Source organism: Hevea brasiliensis, chromosome 1 (genome assembly GCF_030052815.1).
Source record: "Hevea brasiliensis isolate MT/VB/25A 57/8 chromosome 1, ASM3005281v1, whole genome shotgun sequence".
Lineage (NCBI taxonomy): Eukaryota > Viridiplantae > Streptophyta > Magnoliopsida > Malpighiales > Euphorbiaceae > Hevea > Hevea brasiliensis.
The window spans coordinates 17,283,826-17,296,193 of NC_079493.1; the positions used below are offsets into that span (position 1 = coordinate 17,283,826).

General features: G+C 33.2%; 1 protein-coding gene across 4 annotated transcripts in view; it reads left to right on the forward strand.

The window, feature by feature from the left end:
- The window catches only part of LOC110664080 (serine/threonine-protein kinase TOUSLED), a 33,992-nt gene that overhangs the window by 9,050 nt on the left and 12,574 nt on the right, over nucleotides 1-12,368 (forward strand). For all 4 annotated transcript variants that reach the window (XM_021823606.2, XM_021823609.2, XM_021823608.2 and 1 more), the window contains exon 8: nucleotides 6,578-6,644. In XM_021823606.2, the coding sequence (XP_021679298.2) occupies nucleotides 6,578-6,644 (67 nt within the window). The remainder of the gene's footprint in view (nucleotides 1-6,577; nucleotides 6,645-12,368) is intronic.

Sequence of the window (12,368 nt, forward strand, 5' to 3'; positions counted from 1 at the left end):
ACTTTTTTGAACTAATTTCCATCAATTCTTTCTCAATCAAATTAGCCAATAATGCCGTTGTCATTGATTTATTACTTGCATCAACTGATTTAATAAATACGCTTCTCTTTGGACTATTAATTAAGAAATTAATCAAGGTTGTTCTTTTTCTATCTGTCCATCCATCACACATCAATGAACATTCATAATTCTCCCATTCTTTTTTATGAGACTCAAGAAGATCATATATGGTCTGCATTTTCTTGTTAAGTAACCGAACTCTAACCTCATGAAAACTTGGAGGTTTCATTTCCCTCCCGTAATTTTCAATTGCTCGAATCATTTCCCTGAAGCTATCATAATTCACAGCATTAAAAGCTATTCCCACGTCATACATCCATCGTGCTATGGCAACACAAGCACGCTCCCTTAACTCCTTAGCTGGACTATTTTTATCAATAGTAGTTTGTCTCATATTTTTTTTCATAACAGTCGGTTTAGGAGAAAAATAACTGTCTATATAGGCCCTCTATTGCTTTGTGGTGGTAGAACTTTTGATTTTTTTAAAGCACTAGTACCAGTGCCACTGACATTAATTATTTGCCTTCCTTTTTCACTATGAATTTCTTGCATCAACTCTTCCTCTTCCTCATTTTCATCTAATCCCAGTACTTCAACATCATCAAATTCAGGTGGTCTTTCCATATTCATAATTGATTTCTGCTCTCTTTTTTTTTAGCAATGAATTCCAGTATTTGATTCCTTACTCTGGACATGTTGGACACCGAATTACATTTTTTTAACCTCCAGCAAGGTGTTGCTTAATTCTATTAACTCCCTTTTTATAAAATTTCATACAGTACATGCATTGAAGATTATTGGTATTATTTTCACTAACTTGAATTACATGTGCCTATCTTGAGTCTGTTTTTCTACTGCTAGCAGAAGATCCAGATGTATTACCCTCATTACCCATCTAATCTAACAAAAAAATTGACAAGAATAAAAAATAAATAAATTAACAACAAATTAACAATGCCCAATATAAATTAAACAACTAATTAACAAGAATGACAACTAAAAAGTATAGTAGTAAACTAATTAACAATGTCCATATAAATTAAACAATTAATTAACAAGAATAAAAAGGAAAATAATCAAATTAATAATAAATTAATAATACCCATATAAAATAAACAACGAATTAACAACTAATGTCTAATTAACAAGACAAAAAGTAAAACTAATCAAACTAACAACTAATTAACAATAATAACAAGTAAAAAGTAAACTAATTAACAATAAATTAACAATTCCCATATAAATTTACACAATTAATTAACAAGAACAAAAAGTAAAATAATCAAGTTAACAATAAATTAATAATACCTATATAAAATAAACAACTAATTAACAATTGATGTCTAATTAACAAGACAAAAAGTAAAGCTAATCAAATTAATAAGAATAAGTAAAAATTAAACTAATTACCAATAAATTAACAATAACCATGTTAATTAATGAACTAATTAAACAAGAATACAAAGTAAAATAATCAATTTAACAGTACCCATAAAATTTAAACAATTAATTAACAAGAATAAAAAGTAAAATAATTATATTAACAACAAATAAATAACTAATTAATAATACCCAAGAAGAGAGGAGAGGGAAAAAAAAGGGAAAAGAACTGCTGCTGTACCGAGGAAAGAAGAGGAGAGGGAGAGAGCCAAGAAAATAGAGTCGAAGAGAGGAAAGAAGAAGAAGATGAGAGAGAGAGAGAGAGAGAGAGAGAGAGAGAGAGATAACCTGTTCTATCGTGAGGAAGAGAGGGTGTCGTCTGTCTCTGTGATAAGGAAGAGTGGTGCTGCTGCTTTTTCGTGTGAGGTAAGTGGTAGGTTTTATTGGTTTTTCTTTTAAAAAATAATAAAAAAAACTTACCGTTGCATTGATGAGGCATCACCTCTCGCTTACTTCGCCTCTCGCCTCGTCGGCCTGAGGTGTCCCCTCTCGAAAGCGCAGCCAAGCATTCCAGTCGAGGTGGCAAAAGGGTGCCAAGCGAGGCTAGGCGCCTCGCCTGGGCGCCTTTTTTGCCTAACACTGGATTGAGGCATCAATTTTCTGAGGGACAACCGAGGGACTTGATTGATGCACTCAAATTTCCGATAGGATCGTGGATGACAACTTAATGTTTGCAGATATTGGACAATCGTCATCACTATAGTCTAATGTCTAGGTTTGGATAGTAGGTACGTAAGGAGAAGGTGTTAGGCACCCTTTACGCCTGGTATAACCTCGTTAATTCGAGTGTCAGTCTTCTCCTAATATTTTTAAAAATCTAGTTTATTATTCCTTTATGAAACTTCTTACTTAAAAATGCAATTTCTAAACCTACACACGCAAGTAATTTAAACATAGTTATTGTTTACAAATAATTTTCATGTACAAGTATTCCTTATCTATGGGGTTGCTAAATTAAATTAACTGAAATTTATTGGATAACTAAAATTAATTTATTATTGACAATTTAATTTACAAGAAAATTCAATTTATAAGCAATCCTAAGTTTTTAATTAACCTATTTTATTTATTTATCAAGTTACCCTAAAGATAATTAAACTAAATAAATTACGTACATATGTCATTTATTCTAATAAACATCCAAAGGTTCCAAATAATTACAATCTAAAAAAAATTGTTTTTAATATGCCAATTTATTTTACAATTTATCAAGTATTTAATTAAATTTAATTTATATCTCAAACATGGGTTAAAATAGAAACAAAAATAATTTTAGTATTTACTGAATAAATTCTTATTATTACTACATATTACATACAAAATTGTTATTTCAAAAAAGTTTTAGTACTTACCTTTTAATTATTGTAGTTGCTATTAGAGCAAGCTACCCTTAAAGAAGGGCCTTCTCTTTTAATCTTCTCTTTTAATATGGCAAGTTAATTCATGTCTTACTCCAGTTAAGATTTATGTAAGCTCCACGCAATTATTGGCTTTTTTGGGGCTTATCTTAGGGTTACCTATTAATTTATTTTTTAAATTAAAATAAACATTACAATTAAAAATTTAATTACTTGCAATATGAGCTTTGATGGTCCAAAAATATACAATGACCATGAGTTCATCTAACATAATTCTAACACTTTATACGCTATATCACATCATACATATCATTAAAATTAGATCAAGATACAATTTAAAGTTGAACAAAAAAAAAAAAAATATAAACAAAATGAAATTTCCAGATCTGGTAGATTTACTTTATCTTTGTATTTGAATTTCTAAAAATATCTAAATAAGTATAAAAATTTTAAAAAAATTATAGGAGCAAGATAAAACATCATATTAAATTATAAAATTAATAATCAGGTCAAAATCATTACCAAATAATTTATAAAAATCGAAACTTTTAACAATGATAGATTTGCAATATTTTTTTAAAACTGTGATATCTCTAAAACTACAAAGATTTTTTCGTAAAACCAATGGAAAAAGTTAGTCAAGATCTTGAATTTAATTTTAGACTCAAGAATTGCAGAAAAAGATGAAGAATTGAGAGAGATGAGCATTGAAAGTCGGCTGCACTGCAAATCACGATATGCAGATATCTAATTTTGGACAGCCATAACTTACTCAATTTAATAGCTTTTTTCATGATTCTTGAGGCTAAAATTATTAGAATTTCATGAAGATTATAAATATAATTTTTATACAATTTTAACAGAAATAAAAGTATATGAAAATTAATTAAAAATGAAATAATAAAAATAAGAACATGTGCAGAGTTGTTATCACCCTCAAATTTATCACATATACATGAATGTTATGATTATATGAGGCCATCTAAAGGCACATAAACATGAAAGAATAGATGTATGATATATTTCTTGAATATTCATAATTTAGAATATATACTTTAAAGAAATCTTGATGGTTTCCTAAAGAAAAATGAAGAAAACAAGAAGAAGAAAGAAAGAAGATGAGGAAAGCTTACTGAATTGGAGAGATGGAGTGAGAGTTTTTCCATGTGTTGTGTTGTTCTTTTCTCTTCTCCCTTCTTTTTTTTTTTTTCTTCTTTTCTGTGAGGTATTTATAGGGTTTAGGTCAAAAAATTATATAGAAAGTTTATATAATCTCTAAATAAGAAGATTTAAGGAGTGTTAAAGAGGAAAACTTTTTATTTAATTTTCATTTTCCTTTAAAAATAAAAAAGAATTGTGAGCTTTCATTTATTTAATCAAAGTTCCCTATTGGGTCTTATTGACCTTAGAGAGCTCAATTAGGTCCAATTATATTTTTTAATAAAACAAATTTCCAAAGTTAAATTTAAACAAAAAATAAATTTCATTTAAATTTAATTAAACATTTTTTACTCTTCAAAATTATTTTCTCTAAGAAACATGCTATAAATATGTTTATCCATTTTTAATGTCTCTAAATATATCTCATAGTCATACAAATTTTTTATTATCGGGTTCCTCACGGCCTCAATGCACATGCTCACAAGGTCACAAAAATTACGGTCTACACATTAGCTGACATAATGTGAGAATCTCCCATAGCATCTTCTGCTGGTCAGTTAATTTCCTGAATTTTGGAATACCAAATACTAACTTCCATCATATGCTTCAGTTGAAATGTCCCATAGAATTGGCTAAAAGTTGCAGATGATAGTATGAACCATTAATGAACAAATAACTATTTTTTTTTTCTTTTTCTTTTTCTTTTCCAAATTTTCCATGCTTGTTCCTTCAAGATTACAATACCATTTGATGGCTTAACTTTCTTCCTTTCCCTTTTTGATATTTTCCATTCATCTTCCATGAGGCTTATAGGATTACAACAGCTGAATTCACCATCTTGGCTCCTAAAATTTTGTCACTTGCTTATAGTACCCATACTTTTGTAGCTCCTTTATCTTTCTTGTTTTCAAGAACATTCCCAAAAGTCTCTGTAGCAAGAATTTTAGGTTTAGCTTCTGCATTCCCCATAGCAAACTCTAGTTTCCTATCATCACCATCTTCATCTTCCTCATATTCCTCTCTTGCACTAGACAAATTAGAAACAAAATCCTGCTCCTGCTCCACATCAGTGCACTTGTCTTCGTTATTGGAAGTTTCATCAAGGGCATTTTGTTCTTCGCTTGACTTTTCAAGAATTGGATCCTTATTATTAAAGACTGCAACATTCTCCTTGCCACTTGAATTACTTCAACCAATTTGTCCATTCTCTCTTGAAATGACTTCTCATATTTCTCTAATTTTTGCAACAACAATTCTTTTTGCCTTTTTAGTCCTCTGTCGACAATTTCCATAATCCTATTAAGTAACTTTTGTTCTCAAGGTTGGTCTTCCATGATCCTCATGTCGGAGGCTGAGTAGGATGTTGGAAAATTTTGTTTCATAGAGAAGAAAATTTATTGGGATAGGGGAAAAAAAGTTGAGGTAGAAATAACAATTTCAAAAATTTCAAAAAAGAATAGAAAAAAAACCCTAACAGAGCCTAAGAATTGGAAAATTGGGAATGGAAGAATTTAGAAGTGATTGTAGAAAAAAATTTTGAAGATAGAGTCGCAAGAAAAGAAGAATATACGAGAAAGAGAAATTAAGGGAAAAGGAAGAAGAACAGAAAAGAAAACTGAACAGCAGTTTCTTGAAATGTGGGAAGTGAAAAATTAAAGAAGTAAAATAGAAAACCACTCTGGAAATCAGCAGAAGAATAAAGAAATTTGATTCAAGAATTTCAAGAAAGAAAGAAAGAAAGAAGAATAGAGGAGAATATAAGGAAAAACCTAGAATTGAGGAGACTCCCGTTTATCTGCATGTAATTGCTTCTTCAGTAAGAAAGTTTGGAAGCAATCCAGAACCAAGCTCTGATACCAATTTGTTACATATTAACCTGCATACTTACTAAAACAAAGGAATAGGGAGAGAGAGATAGAAATAGATGAGAAAATAATAGAAGTAGATGAGAAAGGAGAAGAGAGGGTAGATGAGAAGAGAAATAGATTGGATGAGAAGAGAAATAGAATATTTTAGAGACGAGAGATATCTTTTGATTATTAATGATCTTGGATAGTCTTCTCTTTACAAGTAAGCTCCTACTTATACTTCTTTGGATCCTATAACTACCCTCTACAGTTACAACTTATTGGAGAGCAATTACAATAGACTAGTACAATAGAATCTCCCTATTTAACTGCTGGACTAGCCCCCTAATCTCTACTCCTTACTCATAAAATAGAAGTGATCAAGTTAGCTTGAAAGGCTAATCACTCTCTTCCTGAAAACTAAAATTGGTAGAGACCGAAAAAGAATTAGCTAGTTACTTTAGCGTCGACCAAACTAATCACTCAGCATTCCTATTTTGAAAAGTTCTCTCTCTCTCTCTCTCTCTCTCTCACACACACACACACACACGCGCGCGCGCGTTTCTTGCAACCATTGCTGTTTTAACTGGCATTTTTCTTTTCAACCTTGACTTTTCGATTTGTAGGTTTTTAAATCTTCATTAAGCTTTCCATTCATGTTATTTCTTTTGTTGATTATTTGGGTGGGTCATGTTTTCTTGTCCATCGCAGAGCTGGAACTGTCATATCTGAGACGTGGGAGGATGGGCAAGTGCTGAAAGATCTAAATACTCATCTGGTATGTCATGGATAGATATCTCTCTCCAAAATCCAAATAATTTATTCTTTTTTTAAACTCTATTTTTCCAAATTTTATTAACTTTTGATTTTTTTAATTGTAATTTAATTATGGACAATTTTAAAATGCATGAAATAGAATTGTGGTATTAAAAAAAAAGGAAGAAGATTGATGATATATAGGGGTTAAATCCTTGGATCTCAAATAGTGATCTTTAGGGAAATTGTTCTAGGTATCCACTGTCCATGCTGGTTAATGCTCTGGTAGACTTGCTTCATATAATGGATACTGTTTAAAATGGTTTATGACGTTATGACAATGTTGTTGCAGATAAAATTCTTTCCTTATCAAATTTTCTTATGTGCGTATCTTATACTTGCTCAAGCTCAATTACCACTTGCATGTTATTACTTTTTGGTAACTAGTTGTATTGGATAATTTCCTATTTAACTTGTATCAATATTGATCATTTCATCACCTCTATAAGGGTTTTTTTTTTTTTTTTACCATGAACAGAAACTTCAAACTTAACTTGATTGAAGTTTTTAATACCAAAACCTCAGGTGATTTTCTCAGATATTAGAAAATGTCAGTTTTCTGTGTGATATCTACATAGGCTGCGATACTTTCTCATAATTGATCTAGCACTTTGAGCTGAAAATTTTTAGGAGTTCCATTCTTTGTAGTTTGCAAGTTGCATAATTTAATTCTTGTACAAATTGGTTTCTTAATCACTTTCTGTTCTATATTTTCAATTTGTTGATAAGCCATAATGATCCTAAGCTAGCTTTCCACTTTTTTAAAAAAATTTTGTTATGTGAAGTTCTTCTTTGGCAACTAAGCCTTTATCCCAAAGATTTGGGGTCGGCTATATGGATTCGCTTTCTCCACTCTAAACGATTTTGGGTTAAATCCTTAGAAATGTGTAATGCTTCTAGGTCATGTTGTACTACTCTCCTCCAAGTCAATTTAGGTCTATCCTTTTTCTTTCTTTCTATCTTCTAACCTAATGTGCTCTACTTGTCTAACTGGAGCCTCCGTATGTCTACGCTTCACATGATCAAACCATTTCAATCTCCTTTCTCTCAACTTATCTTCAATTGACACCACTTCTACCTTTTCTCTAATACTCTCATTATGGACTTTATTTAGTCTAGTATGGCCACTCATCCACATTAATATTCTCATCTCTGCAACTCTTATCTTAGACGCATACGACTCTTTCAGTGCCCAACACTCACTGCCATATAACATGGCCGGTCGTATGGCTGTACGGTAAAATTTTCCTTTCAACTTATTGGAAATTTTACGATCACATAAAACTCCCGTGGCACGTCTCCACTTCAACCATCCGGCTTTAATCCTATGATTAACATCCTCCTCACATCCCGCATCTACTTGAAGGACTGAGCCTAGATATTTAAAGTGATTACTTTGGGACAGTACCACTCCATTCAAACTAATTTCTTCCCTATCACCAGTTTGGCCTTCACTGAACTTGCAATGCATGTATTCTGTCTTCGTTCTACTTAACTTAAAACCCTTCGACTCTAGAGTACTTCTCCAAAGCTTTAGCTTTCTATTGACTCCTTCTCGTGTCTCATCTATCAGAACAATATCATCCGCAAACAACATGCACCAAGGAATATTCTCTTGTATATGTTTCGTCAATTCATCTAAAACTAATGTAAAAAGGTAAGGGCTTATGGCTGATCCTTGGTGTAATTCAATTGAGATCGGAAAATCTCGTGTCCCCTCCCACTGTGCGCACAATAGTAGTTGCTCTTTCGTACATATCTTTCAATACTTGTATGTATCTAATAGATACCCTCTTTTGTTCTAACACATTCCATAAGACATCTCTTGGAACACTATCATAAGCCTTCTCCAAATCAATAAAAACCATGTGTAGATTTTTCTTCACATCTCTATATTTTTTCATCAAGCTTCTAATAAGAAAGATCGCTTCCATAGTTGAACGACCGGGCATGAAACCAAATTAATTGAGAGATAGAAGTATTATGACGTAGTCGATGCTCCACAACTCTCTCCCACAACTTCATAGTATGGCTCATGAGTTTAATTCCCCTATAGTTTGAGCAACTCTGTATGTCTCCCTTATTTTTAAAAATAGGTACTAAAATACTCCTTCTCCATTCATCAGGCATTTTCTTTGAGTTTAGAATCTTATTAAATAATTTAGTTAACCATGCCACTCCCATATCTACCAAACACTTCCACACTTCAATTGGTATTTCATCAGGTCCATAGGCTTTGCCCACTTTCATTCTCTTAAGTGCTTCCTTTACTTCTAAAGATCTAATCTTTCTAGTATAATTCACATTCTTTTCTATTGTTCTATAGTCTATATTCACGCTATTACCATTTTGACTATTATTAAAGAGATCATTAAAATAATTTCTCCATCTTTCTTTAATGTCCTCATCTTTCACCAACTCTTTTCCTTCTTTATCCTTAATATACCTAAATTAATTCAGATCTTGACATTTCCTTTTTCTCCTCCTTGCTAATTTATAAATATCTTTCTCCCCTTCTTTAGTTCCAAGTTTCTCATATAACTTTTCAAAGGCCTGTGCTCTTGGTTGACTAACTGCCTTTTTTGCCTCTTTCTTTGCTATCTTGTGTTGTTCATATGCCTCATTATTATCACATTTAGGTAATTTCTTATACTATTCCCTTTTTCTCTTCACTGCCTTTTGTACTTCCTCATTCCACCACCATCTCTCTTTTGAGGGTGGTCCATGTCCTTTAGACTCTCCAAGTACTTTTCTAGCTACTTCTCTAATCTTTGATGCCATCTGTATCCACATATCATTGGCCTCCATATCCAGCTTCCATACTTCGGACTCGAGAAGCTCATTTTTTAACATCACTTGCTTTACTCCTTTGAACTCCTACCACTTTGTTCGAGCTACACTATTTCTTCTGACCTTACTTAAATTGTTCATAAACTTGACATCCAAGACCACCAACCGATGTTGATTTGTTAAAGCCTCTCCTGGAATGAATTAGTTGATTATACTTAGTGAATTAGTTGTTTTTCTTGCAGAACTCTTGTAGCTTTAGGGTTCTTTTGTGATGCAAGTTCATTTGGTTTACGTCTCTTGAATGTCCCTACATTAATAAGGAGGAAGCTTGGATATCTAGAATATACCAAGGGGGCTAATTGGCTAATGTCGGTCTCTCCTCCCCTTTTAGAATCGCTCTAGGGATTATTTGCCTTTTGACTTTTGTAAATCGACTTCGGATCCTTTACAGCTTTTTGTGTTCATTCTAAGGCTTTCAAACCTTTGCACATTTTTACTATCTCACGCCCAAACATGGTGCAAAACCCTTTACTCAAAGATAAGATCTTTGTGAAGACGTTTTGCTCTTTGAAAGGTCTTCACAGAACCATTTGTTCTTTAAGAGGTCTCCATGAAGTTGTTTTACTTAGATAGTTCAATGCGGAAGCTAGCTTAGTAACAACTTCAACTGACAGGCGAGAAGCATTGTCAAACCATCATCTTGGCTTATTCCTCATTGAAGGAAATGTCAATCAGCCAGGTAGGGGTGTTTATCCTATCTAATTGACCACAAGTCCTTTTCATGCTTTGGAGGTCGCTGTAGGGCCCTCTCAACTTCTATACCATGGCTCAAAACATTAAAATAGAGCTGCTTACATTGTAGTAATTTAGAAACGCTTCCTTCTTTATTTTAGTCAGCTCAAGTACCTTGATTAAGCTTCATTGGTTGCCCCAAGGAACTTTCTTAGGTACTGAATCTTGAAATTCCATTGCACTGGACTCAAATTTTTCTAAAACTTTGTGTGGTGTCTCAATCTTGTCCAAACAGAGCTCTCAATGTCATGATCGGCCAAAGTATCCCCTCTTTTTTTCCAATTGGCCAAGGGCTTCTCTTTTGCATTCTTGATTGCTCAAAAAACATGTGAAGGCTCAAGAATTTGGAATCTTGCCGTGCTGAAATCCATTTGTTTTGAAACTTTAAACCATGGCTCGACATGACCAAAGATACCTTTAACAGTGTAAATTGGCTAGGAGTGATTCCCTCTTCATGGGAATTTTCCAAGGTCTTTATAGGCCCCTCACCAGTCATCCAATGCACATCTAAGGGTTTTGAGACTCTGTCCCTCCTCGCTCTGATTTTTGATTGCCTCAAACTAACTTATACCTCATGTTGTAATATGGGCTTGGGACACTAAAGAGACAAGAATCAGCCAAGAGACCCTTTGCCTCCTATCAGTCCTACGCAATCGGTCAAGAGTCCCTTTGGTGCCTCATTGGATGCTCTAGGTTGCCTCCTGGTCTCCGAGGCTCAAGACTCTATGAAATTGGATTCTTTTCTCCGTGAACATTGAACATATGGCAAGATGACATCCAAAAGCTCCCTTTGTACAGTGTTGTTGAAGGCATCGAGGTGAGGCGCCCCTCTAGCGCCCAGGCGAGATGCCCCTCTAGTGCCTCGCATGGCACTACCTAGCCTTGCTTATGGTAGGTGGTGGCCGCCCTAGTGAGAGAGGCGCTGAGCGACAAGGCGCTGAAGTGACACTTCAGTGAAGGTAATGCTATTTTTTTTCCTCTTTTAATTTTTTTACACAACAAATTAAGAACCCTAAGTCACCACTTTTATTTTGTCACGCACTCACACTACTTCTCTCTCACTATCGAAAAAGACCTCTCTCTCATTCTCACAATAGCTTCTCTCTTTCTCTTTCTCGCAAAAACCAACAGTCTCTCCTAGTAAGGTATGGTCAACCTTTCTCTTTCTCTCACTCTCCCCCCTTTTGTCCTTATTCTTTCCTCTCTTTTTTCTCCTCTTCTTCCATTCTCAAGAATATCAACACAGCATACAAGACAACACCCACCTATGGTTTTCCTTTTTTTTTTTTTTGGTTTTTACTTTTTTCCTTCTTTTCTTTCCTCCTCTCTTCTTCTATTCCTACTGCACTTCTCACTCTCACGCCATATTTTAAAAGACAACAGTTTATTTTTTTTTTTTTAATTTTCTTTTATTTTAATTGTTTGTTATATATTGTGATATATATGGGTATTGTGAAATTGTGATATGTGGGATTATGGGTATTGTTAATTGTGTTATGGATATTGTTAATTTTTCCTATTTTAATTTGTTGTTTAATTTTTCCTAATTGTTTAAGCTAAATGAACATATGTGGCTTCTCTTGGTTTAGGCTAAATTATTTAAAAGTGTGAATTTTTTATGTTAGAAGTACACACACACACATATATAATTTGGGCAATTTAGGCTATGGGTGCCTTGCTTCAAAAAGGCCCTCGCCTCGACTCGCGCCTAAGGCCATAGGGTACCCTTTCGCCTTAGTGTTGCTTTTCGCCTTGATAACTAAGGGTGTTCGGATCCAGTTCCAGTTTGGTTCCTACCAGGAACCGGAACTGGAACTGGAACCGAAGTTCGGTTCTTTTGATTTTTAGGAACCAAAACCAGAATCGAATTTTGGTTCGATTTCGGTTCCGTTCTTAGTGCATTCGGTTCTGATTCAGTTCTATTTTCAGTTCCGATTTCGGTTATGGTTCCAATTCTAGTTTCAATTCCTACATTCAAATTATTATATTTAAGAATAATTACATCAAAGCATCAATAAAAATAATAATATTAATCTTAAAATAACAATACTAATATCCAAATAAAATATCAATAAAGTAACATAAAATAGAACTAATAATTCTT